Source organism: Rattus norvegicus, chromosome 10 (genome assembly GCF_036323735.1).
Source record: "Rattus norvegicus strain BN/NHsdMcwi chromosome 10, GRCr8, whole genome shotgun sequence".
NCBI classification, from domain to species: Eukaryota; Metazoa; Chordata; class Mammalia; order Rodentia; family Muridae; genus Rattus; species Rattus norvegicus.
Window position 1 is genome coordinate 31,063,618 of NC_086028.1, and position 21,644 is coordinate 31,085,261.

Here is a 21,644-nt window from a genome sequence, read left to right on the forward strand (position 1 = left end):
TTCTGTTTTTCATCATGAGAAAATAACCAACCATCTGGCGTTCTGTTGAGCTCTCAGTATGGAAACCCGTCTCAATGTACTTCTCACCCTTTACCTACCTCAGCTCCCTCATGGAACAGACAGAAATTACTGTTCTGTTTCTCCACCGCCTTTTTTTCATTTTTAATAAGAAAAAAAAAGTAACGGTGTGTCCTGTTCATCGTCTCATGGTTCAGGGTGAAAGAACTCTAAGTTCACGTTACGTTACTGATGAATGTCCTGGTGAGGCAGAGGGCATGTGTGGGGTTTCCATTCAAACGAGCTTAGCCTCTTGAGGGGCAGGCAGGACAGCCAGCTGTTTGGTGTGCTTCAGCTCGCCCAATGCCTCCTCCTTCTCTGCCAGGCACCCTTTCCCCAAAGTGTTCAGTTCGTGCAACAGGAAGGAGCTGGACAGGTATCTGCAGTCAGGAGGTGGGATGTGTCTCTCCAACATGCCAGATACGAGGACTCTGTATGGAGGCCGGAGGTGTGGCAATGGGTACCTGGAAGACGGTGAAGAATGTGACTGCGGAGAAGAGGACGTAAGTGTCAGGGCCACACTAGAGGGGGGGACAAATCTGCATTGTCTGCAGAGCTTAAGGACACTGAAATTGTTCCTATTGAAAGGACGGTTTGACAGATAATTTCCTTTGGAAAGGACAATGGGTGATTTCATAGCGGCCAGCACTTGTTAACGTGACTAGCGAAGGCCCTCTGTGTGTGAGATGCGGACAGTGCGTCTGCCAGGTGGACCGTTTCTATGGCCTCTGCAGCTGTGGTCAGCACAGTCATATCCAGGATCAGGGTGGAACCCTTTTGAGCAACTGCTCTAGCCACAGACCATAATCCCAGGGCACGTATCTCTCCCTCCCCCACAAGAGGAGCCCCAGATGGCCTCTTTGGGCCCTCCAGCTGCAGTGAATTCATTTCTGGAGGCCACACAGCTGGATGAGCTCATGACCATGAGCCTGGTGAGGAGCCTTAAGACAGCAAGCTCGTGCTGTTTAGCCCGGAGAAGAGAAGATTGGAAGGGCGTGCTGGAAGTGCTCTCAGGGAAGAGCTGCTGAGGAAGGAGAGCTCTTGGTGGATAGGCCTTTTCCTCCTTCAGAGCTTCAGAACGAGTGTGGAGAGCACACACCCTAGCTCCGTCATTCCTATGAGAAAGATGTTTTTCTGAAGAAGAAGAAGAAAAAAAGCAGAACTATACTGTTTCGTGTCTATTTTTTGAAGGATGAGAAAGTGTGTTAACCTATGCTTGACAGTTGGTGAACTGTAAGCAACACGTGACTGTGAGACTGAGGTATACTCTGTCTGCTGAGATGTTCTTTTGGCTTTTTAAAAAAAAACACTTATTTAGTGTGTGTTTGTGTGAGTGCGTGCGTGCGTGTATGTGTCCCCCCCCCCCCCCCCATTTCACCATGTGGAACTCAGGGATCAAACTCAAATTGTCAAGGCTTGGCGACAAATGCCTCTACCCATTGAGCCACCTTCTGACCTCCTTTTAAAACTATAACCCTGTAACTTGCAGAATTAAAAAAATATCTAGCGAAAGACCAAGGACTATGAACTAAAAGCAAAGGTCAGCCCTGGCCCTTCAGCATAGGGGAATTCTTTTAAGGACATCGTGGATGGTAGGATTTTACAAGCTCAGTACGACCACATAATTACGGGATAATACCTACTCTGAACCACCACATAGCCCCATCCAAGTTGTGGTATCGCCAAGGATGCAGCACCCGTGTATTTTTCTGGCAAATGCTCATTACCCTGGTAAAGGACTGCCATGCGATGCTCTAGTGAGGCCTTCTAGGGAGCAGAAAGCAGAGCATGCTGGGCAGGCCATGGAGGAGGCAAGGACTCCCCCTGCTGGGCGCCGCCTCTTGCCCTGATGCTGCAGAGGCCAAAAGCTCCCTGCCTGTTGCCTTTGTAGGAATGTAAGAACCCTTGCTGCAATGCCTCCAACTGCACTCTGAAGGAAGGGGCCGAGTGTGCCCATGGCTCCTGCTGCCACCAGTGTAAGGTAAGCGTCTCCTCTGCCTCAGACCTTGGGGTGACAGCCGAGTGGGTGATGGCTGGGTTTTGGCCTGTGTCAAAAATTTTAGACACAAGGCCAGGGAGGGTGGTCCTTACCACTGGCCACTGTGGTAGGAATCTGTGCTTTCATGTTCAAGGCTCTGGTTCAACCCCATCACTGGGAGGAAGAGAAGGGAAAAAGGATGTGTGTGTGTGTGTGTGTGTGTGTGTGTGTGTGTGTGTGTGTGTGTGTGTGTGTGTATTTGGAACTGAGAATGTCCCTTTAACTAAGCCTACCGGTTTTCTATCCTGGACCTCATTGTGCTCAAATCACACACACTATATATAATATGTAATATATATATAATATATGTATGATAGAATTATATAAATGTTAATATATAAATATATAAGCAGATATGTAAATAAAAGATATACATATATGTACATATAAAATCAAAATAAAAAGAACACACGCATATTGTGTATATATGTATGTATATCATTTTATGTAACTATATATGATATATCTTACATAGGGCTACATACATACATATATATGTGCATATGTAGGAGAGATCACAAGCCTCAGCTCCCAGGCCCAGGAAGGCTTCATTTTTACTTGAATACATGAAAAAACAAACAAACAAACATGATTTTGATGAACGTAAGTGACCATCTTGGGAGATGTCGGGCACCAGGATGAGAATATGTTAACTGATTCAGTCTTCACCACAGCCCCATGGGGTACACATTACTGCCTTCATTTTAAGGTAAGGAAAATGGGGTCATTAGGAGATGGGTGATGAATTCCAGATTCCATCAGGACCTGAACCCAGTTCTCCCTGACTCTGAAGCACGCACTCCTAATACCGACGTGGGAAATAAATTATTACCATTAATAGTCATATAGCACCGAATTTGAGAACTTTTTAATCTAAATCTGACAATTCAGGAAGTCCCAAAATATAAAAAAAAAAAAAACTAACAGATTTGGAGATTGAAATCTGACCCAAATGGATAGCAGACTAATTATAGTCTTTATAAAATATTACCTAAAATATTTTAATTTCATCATCATATATAACATACTAATATTTTTTGTTATAAAGGTTATCCTGGGCTTTATTAGAGGTCATGTAATACATATTTTTTCTAATTATATACATCTAACATTCGTGCAGATTTGTTAGACACACACTACTACTATGGTATTTGAACTTTCGAGTTATTAATCTGAAAGTCTGAGTTATTAACCAGAGAAGTCTGAGAACGGAGCTGTGGCCTATCCCACCCTCAGCTTGCCAAGAACACATGGTGTTCACGTATGGTACCCCACTGAACATGCTTGCTCTTAGCAGCCAGAGAGGGGGCTGTAATCTGGAATTCTGGGTAGACAGGAACCAGTAGTGGTTAAGTGCACACATGTCCCAGGGCTTCTGTGTTGCTGCTGGCCCTGCTCATCCTTCCTCCTAGTGGGTCTTCATTTGTTCTTTCACTGAGCCTTTCAGACTAGGAATGGCTAACAGAGGAGCCTGCTGGGTTTTTTCTCCAGAAGAGCTGGTGGGTGGCACGGTCACTCGGAATCAGGGGAGGGCCTACCTGAGTCATAGGTGTCCTTGCCTGGCTCAGGGGAACCTGGACACCTTCTGTTTTGACATGAAAGCCCCCAGAAGTCTGTGCTGAGTTGAGTCCTTCAAGTCTCAGACCAAGGCTGAAGAATAAGCATGGAGTGACCTTTCACTCCACTCCAGTATCTCAGATTGAGTCTCACAAAGGGTTCCTTGACGTCAACCCCTACCTGTGTGAATTTGGGGGATTTTTTAACTGCCCGAGTCTCAGCTGTCTGTCCGTCTGTGGACTGGCATGAGTATTAGAAACACTGATACAAGAAGCAATATCAATTTCATGGACAATTTCACGTGAGGGTCTGATGACATAAATAGTCGCATAGCACTCAGCCCCGTGCTTTTCATAACAGTGAGGCTGTGTTGTTTGGAGGCACAGGCTGGACGAGGCCAGACACATTTACAGTTCTGTTATTCTAGGGGCTCAGCCAGGAAGATTGACATGAGTTCAAGGCCAATCTGTGCTAATTAATGAGTTGGAGGCTAGTTTCAAGAACAAAACAAGAATGTTGTACATTGGAAACTTGCATGAGGGCTGGAGAGATGGCTCAGCGGTTAGGAGCACTGAATGCTCTTCCAGAGGTCCTGAGTTCAATTCCCAGCAACCACACGGTGGCTCATCTGTCATAGGGTCCGATGCCCTCTGCTGGTGTGTCTGAGGACAGCTACAATGGACTCACATACATGAAACAAACAAATCTTGAAAAAAAAACTTACATGAATAGAACAATAATGTAAATTGAAATTTTGCATGAATGCTAATTCTCTCTGTGTGGGTACATGCATGTGTGCATGCATGTATGTACCCTTATCCGGGAACTGGCCTGCCACATACCATACCATGTGACTTTGAATATACTGTCTCGATTCTTTAATTATATAAGACTATCGTGCAAACTAAATAAAGTCCTAATAACACTTCAGCGAAAGGCGGTTATAATGGCACAGAGAAAACTACAGATCGTTACATAACCATTCCTTCTCAACTGCTGTGTACAGGAATTGCATTGAGCTTGTCTATGTGGACACAACTTTGAAGGTACTCTGTCACTGTTTGTGCGAAGGCCAGCGGTGGCTTGAGCTCATTGAAAGCGTGCGATAAGCGCTGGGATATCAAAGCAATGGAAAAGTGTCTTCCCCAGATAGGATGCCGATGAGCTCTTGGCTGAAAGGGGGTCGGGGGGACAAGGAGGAAATGACTACTTTTCTCCTCTCGTTCCTCAACCTAGCTGGTGGCTCCTGGAACCCAGTGTCGTGAGCAGGTGCGGCAGTGTGATCTCCCCGAGTTCTGCACGGGCAAGTCCCCCCACTGCCCCACCAACTATTACCAGATGGATGGCACCCCCTGCGAGGGTGGCCAGGCCTACTGCTACAATGGCATGTGCCTCACTTATCAGGAGCAGTGCCAGCAGCTGTGGGGACCTGGTAAGGACCCTCCTGGAGAGTACGCTCTCTTCCACTCACCACTTCTAAGCCTGTCTCCCCGCTGGCCACTTAGCATGGCCTAGAACGCCTTCAAATACCACATCGTATCCTCTTAGCTCGAGGGAGACATTCGAAGGCAGCCGGGTGACAGTATTTCTCATCGTCCCTTGAAGCTTTTAGTTTGAACACTGGGCAGACAGATAACAAATGCTCCCTCCCCAACACACCAATGAAGCAGAAATGGAGAAGAAAAGAAAATGAAAAAGACCCTTAGGCTCCAAAAACGTTTAACTCTAGTCCTATTCTGGGAAAGCAAATTTTAACTGCTGTAAAGTGGAATTTCTTTATGTATCAGATCTCAAAGACGCCAAGTGATGTGGTAATCACAACACCTATCCTAATATGACATTGTGGAAGGGATGAGAAAACAGATAGGACCCCGTAGAAAGCAGTTTAGAGATACATTTTAATGTGCCTGCCGGTTCTATTAATTACATTAGGGCTTACACTTTTTCCACGTATCCTTTTTTTTCCTGAGAAGATTTTCCATGATATGAGCAATTTGTGAGTAAATGAAAATAGGTATATACAGCAAACGTCATTTACTGATCATAAATCATAACGAAATTTATCTTAAAATAATCTTCCATATATAATTTTATTGGAGCAAACATACACTTCAACAAACCGGTGTGCTTGTTTATTTTTTCACGTACAGAATTAAGTCTTGGCTAAATAGTTGATAGTGTAGGACACTGAGGGTCTTTTATGGTTTTCAGAGTTGACTGACATTATGATTTTATAGTTGTCAGGGACGGGGACACCAACCCACATCGATACGTGGTGCAAAAGTTACAGAAGTATGTTTAGGGCCTTACCAGAAATTGTGGGAAATTCTAATCTGACCCCCAAATCCTGATTCGTTCAGGGATTTTTATTTTTACTTTTTGAGATGGGGTCTCAGTGTGTGGCCTGCTTGCCTGAAACTTACCACGTAGTCCAGGCTGGCCTGCAACTCCCAGAGATCTACCTGCCTCTTCCTCTCCAGTGCTAGGATTAAAGGCGGGCACCATGCTCAGCTCCAGTGTTGTTTTGTTTTGTTTGTTTTAAAGAATCTAAAGTCAGGAGCTCGAACAGCTACTTTATAAATCAAACTTTCTAATTAATATTAACAATAATCTGATGTTTCTCTGCTGAGGACTGACAGCAGGGAAAACATTCTTTGTTTTCCTTAACGAACCCAATGCTTAAGAGACAAAATACATAGCATAAAAGCATGACCAGTCCTTATATAAAGTAGCCTCAAGTCTGAGCTGGTTTCAGGGGCATTCATTGGTTATGTGCAGCGTGCAGCTGTGCTGAAAACCAAACTCTTGCAAAGTCTCGGGACGCAACATGGGTGAGCTCTGAATTCATTACACATTCTGTAGTAATTAGTTTTGGGTCAGTGCACATTCAGAATCCCTTTAGTGTTGTCAGATTTTGAGCCTCCTCCTGCTCCCACCCCATTCAGGTGTGGGGTTCCATCTGCCCCCATTTTCAGAAGCTGGGCTTTACACTCCTTAGAAGCAGCCTCCCAGTGTACTTGCTCAGGGATGTGAAGATGTTGTTAAAGATGTCATTACACTGTTGCTAATTGCTGCAGCAGCATCCGCTGTGCCCTCAAGTCACGTGGGGGCTGAGTTCTGTGTACAACAAACCAAGTTGAACCGCAAAGTGCAGAGCAGAAAGAGAAGAGAAGAGACCTCCATCCTTTATCGTGTTCTCTCAAGAAGATGCCCCAGAATCAAATCTGAGGGCTGTAGAAGATAGAGAAGACGATTCATTTTTCTCATAGACGCACTGCTAAAGATGGTTTCTTTCCCGTGATATAGGAGAGGGAAAACAAGGTAGATATGAAGAAAAAATTTCCAAAGATGTGTTTTAGTTCTTTTAATGTTTGGGACATGAATTATTAATCTTTTACGGTCTGGAAATAGGGCAGCCCTTCTTCATTAATGAGCCGGCTTAGCATGCCGCTGCCAAAGACACAAATCTTCCATGAAACCTTTTCCCTGAATCACTCTTGAGAATGTGGAAGTGTCACGCCATTAGCCAGGGCTAGCTCTGCCACGGGGAGCCTCTGGCGGGCTTCTGCGCTGACAGATGTTTCTTCCACACCTAGGAGCCAGGCCTGCTCTTGATCTTTGCTTCGAGAGGGTGAATGCTGCTGGTGACACCTATGGTAACTGCGGCAAAGGCTTGAATGGCAAATACAGGAAGTGCAGCCCCAGGTGAGACCACAACACTGACCCGATGGGAGGAAGAGTGGGAGGAAGAGTGACCAAGTGGGGCTGGGGATTTAGCTCAGTGGTAGAGCGCTTACCTAGGAAGCGCAAGGCCCTGGGTTCGGTCCCCAGCTCCGAAAAAAAAAAAAAAAAAAAAGAGTGACCAAGTGAGCCCTGCTCTGTCTTCTTCATTCCCACCTGACTTGGTGTGGACAGCCTCCCACTGGCTTTTACACAACTCAGTTAAAGTCTGTCTCTGTGCTCTACCTGTCCAGTTGGCTCTAAGGAAGGGACAAAGAGGAGTGGGCAGCTTTGCTTCCTAGGAAGCTGATCAAGGTTGCTTTGGCGGCTCTCTTAAGAGCAGGACAGGGGGGTTGGGGATTTAGCTCAGTGGTAGAGCGCTTGCCTAGCAAGCGCTAGACCCTGGGTTTAGTCCCCAGCTCCGGAAAAAAAAAAAAAGAAAAGAAAAGAGCAGGAATCTCTCTCTCTCTCTCTCTCATATAAAAAGTGGGGCAGGAGATGGCTGTGATCCGAGATGACAATGTTCCAGCTCATCAGCGTCGTGGATCACAGACCGGTTTTTGCTGAGTGTTAAAATTATGCCTGGTCCAAAGAAACCATCTCTAATTCGTTCATCCCAGCCACCCACTCACCCCTCTGCCCACCACTGTTGCAGATTTACCACAGGCAAGGTGCTGAATTGAGTGTCTAGAGCAAGGTGGTAATGGAGTAATAGTTAGTGGCCTAGGAGGTTTCCCCCAAGAAGTTCTCTAGCTGAGTTCTGCAGCAGTGAGGAGTCGAACCAGCGTGTAAAACAGTGCTTTAGGCAGAGACGGGGTAGAGATAGTACAGTAGATAGCTACAGTGTGTGGGAAGGAAAGGAAAGGGAGCCATGTAACTGAGCGTGGGTAGAGGAAAGCAGGAACTAGACCCCGAGAGATTTAAAGGCACCGCTGGAAGATCTGGATTCCTCCCGTGGATGCTGCAGTCAGGGGTCTTGCAGGCTGGGACAGAAAGAGGTAATAATGTAAGTCAAGGAAGCTGTGTAGGAGGGAAGACTGATAGGGATTGAAAATGTTCAACCCTTAGAACAACGACGAATGGGAGGCAGAAGGAGACCCAGCTCATGGTTGGCGTGCTTGGGAAATGGTTGTGGGATAAAGATGACCGAGTATTCATGTCATTCAGTTGTCCTTGGAGTTCGGACATCCTAAGTTGAGCTCTTGGCTTAGGTCTGCTAAGACACTCCTTTTCTGGGTCTGTTGGATTCCAGCCCACTCTCTGGTCCTTTGCTCTGCTCCACCGAAGCCTGCTGTCTTGGCTCAGACAGAAGCTCTCCAATGCCCCAGCTCTTCCCCAGCCTCTGATACCGTTCTCTTTCCCGGCCCAGGGATGCCAAGTGTGGGAAGATCCAGTGTCAGAGCACCCAGGCCAGGCCCCTGGAATCCAACGCAGTATCTATTGACACCACCATTACCTTGAACGGGAGGCGGATCCACTGTCGGGGCACCCATGTCTACCGGGGTCCTGAGGAGGAAGAAGGGGAGGGTGACATGCTGGACCCAGGGCTGGTGATGACCGGGACCAAGTGTGGCCACAACCATGTGAGTCCCTCCATAACCTCACTCAGAAACCAAGAGGCAGAGACAGAGATTGAGAAGTGTGGGCTCTGGAGGAATGATGCGTGGCTCCCAGGGTAATAGCATCCCACCGATAAGCACCCTATAGACTGTGGATTAGGAGTAAATACGGGCTTCACTATCATCCATGCCGTAAGCTATTACACGAAATAGAAGCGGACTGAGAGTCAGGGAACCCAAGGAAAAGGGCGCTCCCGATCCCACGTATTTAATTGTGTTAGTAAAATTATGAACACAGAGGAACCCCCATGATATGCCCAGCACAGAGTAAGCTCCTGCCACGTTCATGATTTTTAGGCATGATACTAAAATTAGAACACATTCATTGTTGGATGGCATATAATCAGCATGATGCTAGACCGTAAACATCTCCTAATTGCTGGATGTAACATTTCAGCAATGTTTGCTATTCCTTCCCCAATCACAAGGGCGATAGCAGAATTCAGTTACCCACCGCCCCGCCTTTGGAGGCCTTTTGTGTGTCTCACTAAAATATATAAACCAGAGCTACGTTTTGGGGTTCCCATTCATCCTAAGGACAAACCTCCCACCCCGTAAGCCTCCCCCACGTCCCTGCTGCTCCTCTGATGGCTGCTGTTCCTTGTTGCAGATTTGCTTCGAGGGGCAATGCAGGAACACCTCCTTCTTTGAGACGGAAGGCTGTGGGAAAAAGTGCAATGGTCATGGGGTACGTGTGTCTGTGCAGAGGTCTGGGGTCCTGGGTGTCGTGGGGGCATGCCCTGTGGGAGGTGACAGCAATCTTGGGAGCCGATACATCTGCGGCCCTTCACTCTAGGTCTGCAACAACAACAAGAACTGTCATTGCTTCCCTGGCTGGGCTCCACCTTTCTGTAACACCCCAGGAGATGGCGGCAGCATTGACAGTGGGCCTTTGCCCCCTAAGAGTAAGTGTTCTGCTTTTGCGAGAGGAGACCATGGGGATCAGGGGTTGGTTGGCAGGAACCTCCAGCCTGTTGACATTGCAGTATGGCACTGTTGTCTACAAAAGTGTCAGGCTTTATTCGTAACTGTGAGGAGATACGTAGAGACTGTGGCCTACAGGTTGGGTTTGACTGTTACAGAGACCCAAGAGAAAGACGCTGAGTGGGAGGATGCCAGTTTTTCCTATGGGGCCTGGGCCTGGGCTTAGATATCTTCCTGTCCTTTTACTAAGGGGAGGGAGGGGGAGTGAGATATTAAGGGAGACGATAGGTCATTGGGTAGTCACAATTATTTGGGGGAGTAACTAGTAATTAGTCCTGTTAGGGACACTATCCTGGGGTGCATTTATTGGTTATTTTGCCTTTTGTTAAATGAAGGTTAAGAAATGGGAAAACAGACAAGTTTTATAGTTCTTAGGGGAGGCCTCGGGAACTCAGCCCCTGTGGTTTCCAGATTTTGTTTTTTGAGTAATGGCAAAAGTACTTTTAAAAAGGTATAAAGGTAAAAACAGGGTGTGGTAGTAGCTAGCTAGCACTTAGGTTTGAGGCAGGAGAATTGCTGTAACTTTGAGGCCAGTCTGGGCTCTAGCAAAATAAAAACAGACAGGAAGGAAGAACAAGGGGCGCTTCACCAATGCGGGCATCCATGTCTGTTTAAATTTATGACTCGTGGAACCATGGAGACGGCTTTGGGCCCAACCGTGAGGGAAAGAGTTCTAGTCCTAAGGCGTCTGAGCCAGTATTTCTGGCCGTTGCTCTGTGTCTAGGAAAATCGTGATGCAGGCTGACTTGATAAAAATCCATTAGCCGGAAGCTGACGGAAACTGACGGGGTCTGAACTGCTTTGGGAAGAATCTCTGCAGCTGAAGAGAAATGCCTGTGGGGACTGTCTTTAAAAGCGTGTGCATGGGCCTGGCTCTTTAAGCTAGTATTAGGGCGCCGATACTATATAACGTGCATGTCTCGTGTGTTCGAGTTTGTTTGAAATCAGTCATAAATATCTGAAGGACAACCGAGGCTCTGTCAGTTTATGGTAACCTGAACCAACGGCCTCTAATTCTCTCACTTGTGCTGACTTCCGGCAGGTGCGGGTCCTGTGATTGCTGGGGTGTTTTCTGCCCTCTTCGTGTTGGCAGTCCTGGTGCTATTGTGTCATTGCTACAGACAGAGCCACAAACTGGGCAAGCCCTCAGCTCTCCCTTTTAAGCTGCGGCAACAGTTCAGGTGCGACGGGGCGCTATGCCCAGCCCTTGTGGGAAGGTTGGTGGTGATGGGTCTAATTCTTGGATGGTGACAGCAGGGAACATGCCACCCTCATCCCTTCTGTCCTGCTCGGTCACCATGGCAAACGTTATTAGGTAATGGCTGTGATCGATTTCTACTGAGCCTGGTTGTCAACTCGAATTCTTCCCAATAGAAAGTCCTTAGCCAGTTCAAACTGGGGGAATGACATAAAATCTATTTACCATCCCTGCCTGGTTAACTCATGTCTTATTTTTAAAGTGCAGGAAGCTGAGGCAACAGAAAGGGATGATAAGCTCAATCAGTCACAGAGATAACTAGACATTAACCCAAGAAGACAAATGATTAATTCATTGAGATATTGATGGGGCGTATTCTCTAGAGTTCTGTTAAGTGTACTTGCACTGGAAGGGATTTTTTTTTTTTTTCTGCCTTGCATCATTCTATATCCATGATGGTGGGGGTCGGGGTACATGATGGTTAGTGATATTCTGTCTTCTTATTGGGGAGGGAGGGGATCTGCTTTGTGCAAGGCTTCTCCAGTGGCCATATGTGTACTTATTTATAATTTAGGAGATGGGTTTTAAAGGATCAGCCCACTTTCTCCAGAGGAGGGTTGGTTAGATTTGTCCATTGGTCTAGGTCGGATTTGCTTATCCACACACACCATTAAAGATCTCCCTCTCCCCTGTCCCCTCTTCCTTGTTTCCAGTTGTCCCTTCAGGGTGTCTCAGAATGGTGGAACTGGCCACGCCAACCCAACTTTCAAGTTGCAGACACCCCAGGGCAAGCGAAAGGTAAGGGCTTTGCACCACTGAACTTGATTGATTTCCCTTAATCCCTGTTAGGCTTTCTTAAGTGCTTATGTGTGCCCATGGGCTTGGTAAGAAAAGCTATCTTAGGGGCTTGTCAGTTGGTTTTGCAGCCTGGAATCCGGAGGTCAGCATGTCTATTCTGCCTTCCAATGAGGCTCTGGTCACCTCATTGAGACACACATAGAGAGGATTCCTCATCTCAGCTGCTCTTTGTCTCTTTCATACAGGTGACTAACACCCCTGAAACTCTCCGGAAGCCCTCCCACCCTCCTCCCCGGCCCCCTCCGGACTACCTACGAGTTGAATCCCATCCTGCACCACTGCCAGCACATCTGAACAGGGCTGCTGGGAGCTCACCAGAAGCTGGAGCTCAGATAGAAAGAAAGGAATCAGCCAGAAGACCTCCCCCAAGCCGGCCCATGCCCCCTGCACCGAACTGCCTACTGTCCCAGGTAAGTGGGTTCTCTGAGACCCTAGGCTGGGAACATTGCTCATAACAGGCCAATGAGGGGCACTGGGGTGATGCACTGATTGGATTTGATCATCTTTTCTTTGTTCTGGTGAATCCAATGGGCATCTTCCCAAACCGGAGGTAGGAGTGCACACCTTTCATTCCAGTGGTTAGGAGTAGAGGTAGGTGGATCTCTGTGTTTGGGGCCAGTCTGTTCTACATAGCTAGTTCCAGAACAGAAAAGGCTACACAAAGAAACCCTGTCTTGAGAAACCAAAATACTATTGCTGCTGCTACTATAACTATCGATCAATGGATCGATCGATCGATCAATCATCATCATCATCATCATCATCTCCTCTCCTGGACAGTCCCTAAGCCACGTGATGCTTTTTTCCTATTTGATTTCCTATTTGATTTCCCACTTTGTACCCCAACCTGACCTCTTTCAGCTCCCTAAGACCTTGTCCACTTCAGGTCATCGCAGATGCTGTTTTTCCTCATATACACACACATCCCTTTGTTTGGCCTATTCCTCTTCACCCTCAGCTGTGACCTTAGGTAACACTTCTCCCAAGGGACTTCTCTCACCTAGAAAGGCTGATCTTAGTACTCTGTGCCTCTCTTACTGTACTCAGCCCTACAAAGTGTACCCACTAGTTAGCTCCCACTCACAAAAAGTCTTACTGAAGGGCACAACATGATACCTCACTTGCCTGAGGGGTTCTCTTGGAGGCGATGGGTCTAGACTATCCCCTTCTGTGTAGCTGGCACTCACAACTTGGAGCTATAACACAGTGGCTTGTCCCTATAGTATGTATACTCTGGTTTAAGTTCCCCTGTGAAGACATAGGCGTTTCTTGGGCAGTGGCCCAGTGTGGTAGCCTCTAGAACTAATTGTATTTGCTTTCTTTTGGTATGGTCCAAAGGGTTCCCCGGGGCCAAAGTTTCTCTGATCACAACAACCACATGGTCAGCTTCAGGTTTGGGATGGTCCCTAGGTCATGAGACAGTGAGGGTATCAGGTTGGGTTCTGTGCTGGGAAACTGCCCCTCACAAGTTCCTGTGTGTGCGGCCAGGGCATGACATACAGATCCATGCAGAGGAGGGATAGGGTGCATCTGAACCGTTATGGTGCAGGGTGAGCATAACCAGACTCATTCCTACCTAATCACTTTAAACACTGCTCCATGAGCTAGGCATACCCCAAAATGGGCCAGCTCTAATCTCTGTAAACTATGACCTTAAACTAAGCATGCTCAGGGAGGTACGCCTAGCGGATGTGAATGAACTCTGGATAAAGTTGGCCATGCTGCCTTTGGAGGGGCATAGTTTAGCAGATCCTCATGACGTTCTCCTTGCTTGCTCAGGGTAGAAAAATCCTCCTCTGTGCTGTTAAGTCTTGGCTCTGTTTATTCTCCCACCAAGGATTAGGTTCTGGTATCAGCCTGGCTTCCTTAGGAGGTTCAGTGCTGGGAGGCCTGGGGCAGACATTCCGATAAGGCTCCAAGACAGATAACAACTGCCAGGGGCTCACTCTGCAGTTTCTGCACTGTTGCCTATACCCTGTAGTCTTTCCCTGCAAGACCTGAGCTCTCTGGTGCACTGGGGGTTTCATCCTGTACCCTCCCAGATCAGCACCCCTCCTGAAAAGGGTAGAGCTCAAGGGTGTGCAGTGGCTTTCTGGCCTCAGGCATTTTTGACTTTTCCTTCTGAACTTCAGGTTTTGCCCTGAGAAGTCATTCATGTAGGAAAACCAACTCTGCAGTGTGTCTGCTCCCCCTGCATACTCGCCTTGTATCTATCACGGAACTCGAGAGCTCCCCTTTTAGGCAGGTCAAGGAACTGGCTTCTCTCAAGTCCTACCAGCTCAGGGGCAGGCCATGATTTTGACCCTAAAAGTTTTGTTTTTCTAATAACAAAAAAGCATATATTTGTTTTTTTATAAAAAAAATCTAGTAGTGGGGCTGGGGAGATGGCTCAGTGGTTAAGAGCACTTGCTGCCTTGGAGAGGACCAGGGTTCGGTTCCCAGCACTGACATCAGTGAGTTCCCTGGGATCTTCTGGATTCTGTGGCACCTGAACATACAGGGCATAAACTCACATATATAAATGATAAAGATAACACAAATACCAAGTGTGGCGGTGTATGCCAGTAATCCCAGCACTCGGGAGACCAAGGCAGATGGATTACTGTAAGTTTAATGCCAGCCTGATCTACATGGTGAGTTACAAGACAGCCAGGGCTATGTAGAAAAACCCCGGCTCAAAACTGCACAATTCTTTATTCTAAAAAATTCAAGTCATATAGAAATGTGTATCTGCTTTGAGAAATTTGATTAGCTTATTTATTTATGGTATTGGGTTGCCTCATTCCTGAGTATTAGCTGTCCCCCAAAGCCTGTGATGTCTCCATGAATCAGACAGAAAAGGTGCCCTGCCCACCTCTATTTAGTTCTAGCCAGAGATGGCTAGAGACAAAAAATAAAAGTCTGGTAAATTATTTATGTTAGTAGCGATAAAAGATATGAAGAGATATAAACTAGTTAAAATAAACTTAGGCTTAGAGGAGCCCCATGTACACCCACACCCACACATGTGTAGTGCACATAAACATGCTCTCACACATGCACACACGCGCACACACACACACTCTCTCACACACACAAACACATGTGTATTTGCACATGAACACATTCTCACACATACACACACACCATACACACATATTCTCTCTCACACACATACACATGTCCACACACACTCACACACACCATACACACACACACTCTTTCTCACATACATACACATGTCCACACACACTCATATACATACACTGTCATGCACACATACACACACTCCACCCCCCCACCCCTCTCATTCTGTTTTCCCAAATCATCATACCCGCCCACTTCTTTTTTTTTTTTTTTTTTTTTTTTGAGGAGAAATCTGGTTTTTATTTCTGGGAAATAGCAATACTTTTTGTTACATCTCACAATCTGCAAGGGAAGGGAAAGTGAGTAGAGATCGTGGATGGACATCTTGTCTCTCACTGTAGGGCATGGAAGGTAAGGGCACCCCGCTGGATAGACAGGAATCAACAAGACAACAAGATCCCTTGTGCCTGGGGTAGGACTACAGGCAACAGCATTTGTGGGCTAAGTTCACTTCCTCAAGGAGAGGTCTCCATGGAATGACCGTGATTCCCAACATGGCCAGAAAACCCATCAATACCACTCATAGGGCAGATGATCAAAGGAGCCGCACTCTTCCCTCCCGAGTAACTTAGGCTGAAGTAGGGCTGGACTGGCCCACAGAAGGTAGCATGAGAGAAAGTAAAGGTATGGCATCTCTCTGTCACACTGTAGAAGGAAACCTCACCAACATCATAGATACCCGCCCACTTCTGTTCATTTCCGTAGGCGGTCTCCTTTGTGTACACACTCCTCAGTTGGGTCCATGTCACCTTGTCTCGCAGGCGGCTGTCCTCATGAGCCCAGACCCCCTGCTCTGCCCTTTGCACATGCTGTTGCCCACGTCACTGACTAAGTTTACATTTTTCTTCCACTGTGGACATTTTGGAAGTTTCTAGGTTCTCTGGTGTTATAAACCGTGTGTGCACAGGGACAGCCGTCTGCACCTGAGCTAACAGTCTCTAACATGGTCAACGGGAAGTAGGATTTTTCACATCAGGAAATGACCTTTTCAAAATTTTTTTTTTAATTTTGAGACAGGGTTTTGACTTCACAGACCCACCTGCTTCTACCTCCTGAGTGCTGGAATTAAGTATGCCTTATCATACCGTGCCCATAACTCTAATTTTAATAGAGACCGCTAACTTGCTTTTCAAAAAGGTCTTATTTTTCCTTAGTATGTGACCACATTACGTACCCACCCACAGGCGAGTCCTTTAAACATGGACAATCTAGTATGTAATCTGGTTATTTTGTTTGTGATGCATAAGATATTAGGCATCTTTTCTTTCGAAAGGAGCCCCTCAAGTAAGACTTCTTGCTCCCTGCAGGATTTCTCCAGGCCTCGACCACCTCAGAAGGCACTCCCAGCGAATCCTGTGCCGGGCCAAAGGACTGTTCCCAGGCCAGGAGGCACCTCCCTGTTTCATCCCCCTACTACTGGTCCTCAGCCTCCCAGGCCTCCAGCAGTGTCTGTTCCAAAGGTGAGTCCGCGGAAGGACCAGAGGAGAAGCGTGTGGCTGAGAAAGCAGTTTCTGTGCTCTCGTGGTCTAAACTGAGGTTCTAGAACAGAAGCAGAAGTGCACACAGCCTTGCTTGGAGGTCTGCTTGGCTGTTACCTCCCATGAGCAAAGGGAGGTTTGAATTTATATGAGAATGAAGTCGTCACTGAGCTCTGGTGGCTTCGCTGGCACCTGAACAGATAGACCACTTTGAGTAAATCCTTGACTTGATAAGAAGGCTTAAGATTGGCCAGCAAGGTGGTTCAAGGTAATTTTTAAAAAGGCCTAAGAGGCAGCCGGGGCCAACCTCATTATATTGCTATGAAGCCCAAAGCCATTTGTTTATACAATCCTGTCAACATATGCCCCTGTCCTTCATGCTTCTCTCTGGCTGTCATGTCCTTAGCTTAGTCTTGGCAGAAGGGGTGAGGCAAGGGAGCTGGCTGCCAACCCATATTCCCATGAAGCACTAGGAAACTATTGTACTGAAACATGACGTTAGGGGGAGGGGCTGAGTTTCCAGCTTTCAGGGTGGCCACACAATGCTCTCACTGCAAGGGCTGGTGGCCCCGAAGCAGCCACAGGGACAGACTTCTGATGGTCCCACTTCTGTTCTTGGCTGTCAAGAACAAGAGGCCAGTTGCCCAATGTTCCATTGGCCAGCGGACCACTGCAGTCCAGACTTGCTGAGGTCACATCTTTTCTTTTCCTTTCTAGCTTCCTGAGTACCGATCACAGAGGATTGGAGGGATAACCAGCTCCAAGATCTAGACGTGTCTAGAAGTTTCTTGTTTCGCTTGAAGACTCCGGATGCCATGGAAGGTCCAGAAGGAAGAAGCCTGCTTGGCCACCCTGAAGCTTCTGCAGCCTTCTGGAACCCACCTCATCCCCAGAATCTCCCTTCTTGCCCTAGTGCCTCCTGCTTCCTCTGAGACCCAGAGGGTCTCATAGCCGATGGCTTCTAAGTGTTGTCCTGTGCAATATACAGTCCGGGTAGGAAAGGGAAACATGTGGAGGAGGTTTGGGGAAGATTCTCCCTCAGCCCGCTAGCCAAGAGCTACCAACAATGTTCAGGGAAGTCTTGAGCTGGGGTCCTCCTGTGCCGAGCTTGGAGAAGGTATCCATCTGGGTCCTCTGCTGGCAGGTACACACAGGAGCTTCAGTGATTGGCCTCCCAGGCTGGGCCTTACTGTCTCTTAGCTTTTATGGCCCGAGGAAGCTGCATCCCTGCCCCAAGGCTTGGTCAAGGTGCCTGTTCCCGGCTATGTGGCTGCATGTGACAAGCCATGCTCCCTCACCCCCCGCCATTCTTCACATTCCCACTCCCATATTTACATGGGTCACTCTGACTCAGACAGGTACTATTTGTAAGTAGTGTAGACAGCAGGGGGGAGCGGTCAGCCTGTGTCCCCTCTGAGCCGTGATGCCAAAGGTTGCTAAGGACTTTTAGAATCCCCAGCCGTACATCCCAGTGTTCCATGTGTCCCCTTCTCCTCCTCTTTCAGCATCCCTAGCCTATGGTGCTTTGGTGGTGGACCACTGCAGTCCTGACTTGCTGGTGACTATATGCTAGTGACCTCCAAATCAGGATCCTGCCTCATGGGGTAGCCACTGGACTTTCTGCACTGGATCGCAAGAGCATTGAGCCGAGTGGGCGTGTGTGTGTGTGTGTGTGTGTGTGACAGAGACAGTGAGAGAGAGACAGGCAGGCAGACAGACAGACAGACAGCTCTGCGTGTACTTGTATTTTATGGCCTCAAACAGGATAAGGGGCCTCCTTCCTTATTCCTGACCTATATCTAAGTAAGGTTCTCCAGGACAGCCACAGTTATACTGAGGGGGGACTGACATGTTTGGAATCCTGGCTATTAGTAACGTCTATGCAGGGGCACCAGCCCCTCCCTGGTGGTCAGCTCTGAGGTGAGATTGTTGACTATGAACAGATCACAGTTGACAGTCACAGTTAACTCTCTTCAACCAAGCACTTCCATCAGTTCTCTCCTGGTTACTGCTCCTATGTGATTGTCTTGGAAGATGCTGGGAGGTGGGAATGGGACTGGCATGGACCTCCTCTTGCTTGGTGCTCTGCCTCCTAGAACAGTTTTCACACATTTGCCAGGCCTGGCCTCGAAGAGGCCATCTTCCACCCCCAAAAAAGGTGCTAATAGCACTCCAGAGGGCTCTCTAGGGGCCTTCCTGCCAACCGTGGCGAGCGGTTGTTAGCTCTTGGAACCCTCCAGAGGAAGAGGCAAGCTTTTGACTCCCCATTACCACCCCGAGGCCTCCTTCTATCTCCTCACAGAGACAAGTGAGAGATACAGCATACATGGCTGGCGGGTAGAAAGATCTCAGGAAAACATCTCTTTTCTTTTCAGGGTAACTGTGCCGTTCACACTCTCTGAGTGTGATCCAAAATCTTACTTAAGGCCTTGGTCCATCTCCTGTGTCAGTGTCTCATTTCTGTGCTTTACCAGATGCCCAGTAACTACAGCTTGGGCCCTAGAGACAGAGGCCACCCCGATTCTCACCACAAAGTTAGAAACCCTCCACTTTCTTTCCCTTGAGCCACATCAGAAAAAAGACCCATTTCCTTGCTCATTGGCAATCACTTCGGCTTTTTTCTCTTTCGTTACTCTCGTACCACCTCCATCCCATAAAACTATACTGTGAACCGTAAGAGGGCAGGATTTTTTAACTCGGTAGAAATGCTGGCAGCTACTCTCCAAAAGCCAGGGAGGCTGTCACAGGTAGGAATCCCTTCCCGTCTGCATTGTGAAGGGTCCCGTACAGGTGTACCTAGGCTTCAAAGACAGGGCTCGTCCCAAAGGATTGTCACTTAGGAGATGAAAGAATATTACCACATGGGGAGGAGGGGGCGCTTGCAACAGAACACTTTGGTCTACCTACACCAAGTCTGTGAGGGCATGCAAGACTGAAAAGGCCTTTTCTTATGCATAGAAAGTGAGCAAGACTAGAAATAACTGTCCAAGGCGTCTCTGTTCCTGGCCACTGAAGAGAGATGTCAGAAGGCGTTGGAATAGGTCGAAGCCAAGGCTCCAGTGGGCTGAGGGAAGGTTTGGAGCTGGATTTCGTGGTGTACACCTTTAGTCCCAGGAGAGGTAGGTGAATCTCTTGAGTATGAGGGTAGCCTGGTCTAAAAAGGAAGTTCCAGGACAGCCAGGGCCACACCGAGAAAAAAAAAATCAACTCTACAAAAACAAGTAAAAATTAAGACAGGATCTCAAGTATCCTAGGTTGGCCTTCAAGTCACTTCAAAAGTAGAGAAAGAAAACTGAGGGTGACCTTTGAACTCCTGAGTGCTGGCTTCTTCCCGCGTGCTCAGACTGCCAGTGTGTGCTACCATGCTTCATGTGGTCCTGGGTTCAAACACAGACCTTCATGTGTCTATAGGCAACCACCCTACCAACTGATCTACATCCCTCAGCCACAGCCCCTGCCAACCTTAGAACTGCAAAGCCATTTCTGACCTGTAAACCTCAGCTCCCAATCTCTGTAAGATGTGTAGCCTTGGCTAATCCCTTCCACATTGCAACTCCCTGCTTGCTTCCTATTCCTTCTAGCCTTGGTGACTTCCACCCGTAAGAGAAAAGCCCCTTTTAACCCCTGCTCCAAAACATTGTAGATGTTAGGGTCTGGATGCTCTCTGCAATTCAACAGTCCCTTCTGTTGCAGTAGCTCCCTGCCACGCTCCAGTAATCCTTCAGTGTCTCCTCTGGGCTCAATGAATTTGCTTATTTGACAAAGTGGGCGTGAGACTTGTATTCTTAAAATTGGAGGTTAGTCATTTTGTCAAATGCGTGTCATGACAGACCCAAAAGGACTCCACACACAAGCCAGGGACACCAACTGGAAAGGTGCCCCTCTCCCAGGGAAGCCTGCTAGGGAGAGGTTCTGTAGAACCCAAGCCCAGCAGCCCAAAGTCATGCACCCAGTGTCCTCTTGTATGACTGTGTATATGTCTGTCTGGGATCCAGGGCAAATGTGAATTTTCTTTTGATTCGGGAGATTGTTCACAGGAAATAGTCCTCTCCTCTCATGTCCTCCTATTGATTGTTTACAATATTTGTACATCTATGCAAAATACTTGAATGGGCCGTGGTGCCTTGTTTTGTTTTTTCTTGTTTTTTGTTTTTTTTTTTCCTCCTTGTTTGTATTTAATTAAAACAAATTGTCATTAGGAAATGCTATCTGTTTGGACAGCTCTTTTGCGTGTGAATTGTTTCGGTATCCCACTGCCTGGACCACTTAAGGCATGTGACATGAATGTCTTAGGGGTTTCACACAGACGACCAGTCTTCCCAGTAGGCCATGACCTGAGCCACAGTGAAGCCCCACGTTTTCCCATGGCCAGTAGAGAGGTTTGCCTGCTTCATACCTGTGCTCAAGATGGTCTGGCTTCATTAGATCTTGGATCACCAAAGGCTTTAATACTCTTTTAGATTCTAGAACATTCTTCTACACTGTTGCCTTTAGAAGACAGCTGAGATACTCTGTGACCACCTCTCTTCACTAGGGGGTGTGATTTAATGAAGGGGAGAGACTTAGTGTGGGTCTCATGGGCTGAGTAGGTAGGTAAAGGGAGGCCAGGTTGTGTGTACTTTAAAGTCCCTGGGCTTGTGTAGAGTCAGTTCATACTGCTAGTGTCTCTCACTACCACACTCATTTCCTCCCAGCCTCAGTTTTGAGGTTTTCTAAGATTACTGGTAACCACAGGAGCTTTACTGTATAGGTCTCAATGAAAATGGCCCCCACAGACTCATAAGGAGAGGCATTAAAGGAGGTGTGGCCTTGATGGAGTAGGTGTGGCCTTGTCAGAGGAAGTGTGTCACTGGGGGCAGGCTCTAAGGTTTCAGAAGCTCAAGCCAGGATCAGTGTCTCTTTCTTCCTGATGCCTGTGGATCCAGATGCAGAACTCTGAGCTACCTCTCCGGCACCATGTCTGCCTGTGTGCCGCCATGCTAATAGACTAGACCTCTGAACTGTAGGCA

The 21,644-nt window shown here is 47.5% G+C and overlaps 1 protein-coding gene across 5 annotated transcripts in view; it reads left to right on the forward strand.

The window, feature by feature from the left end:
- Window positions 1–20,838, forward strand: part of Adam19 (ADAM metallopeptidase domain 19) — a 91,743-nt gene extending 70,905 nt beyond the window's left edge. For 2 of the 5 annotated variants that reach the window (NM_001160228.1, XM_039085915.2), the window contains 12 exons: window positions 383–560; window positions 1,949–2,038; window positions 4,889–5,084; window positions 7,249–7,357; window positions 8,742–8,955; window positions 9,602–9,679; window positions 9,788–9,896; window positions 11,018–11,156; window positions 11,887–11,971; window positions 12,217–12,441; window positions 16,465–16,617; window positions 17,353–20,838. In NM_001160228.1, coding sequence (NP_001153700.1) covers window positions 383–560; window positions 1,949–2,038; window positions 4,889–5,084; window positions 7,249–7,357; window positions 8,742–8,955; window positions 9,602–9,679; window positions 9,788–9,896; window positions 11,018–11,156; window positions 11,887–11,971; window positions 12,217–12,441; window positions 16,465–16,617; window positions 17,353–17,406 — 1,630 coding nt within the window. In that variant the 3' untranslated portion in view covers window positions 17,407–20,838. Of the gene's footprint in view, window positions 1–382; window positions 561–1,948; window positions 2,039–4,888; window positions 5,085–7,248; window positions 7,358–8,741; window positions 8,956–9,601; window positions 9,680–9,787; window positions 9,897–11,017; window positions 11,157–11,886; window positions 11,972–12,216; window positions 12,442–16,464; window positions 16,618–17,352 lie in introns of those variants that run through there. The other 3 variants (XM_039085917.2, XM_063268971.1, XM_039085916.2) reach the window with 3 other exon arrangements.
- Window positions 20,839–21,644: the final 806 nt, after the last annotated feature.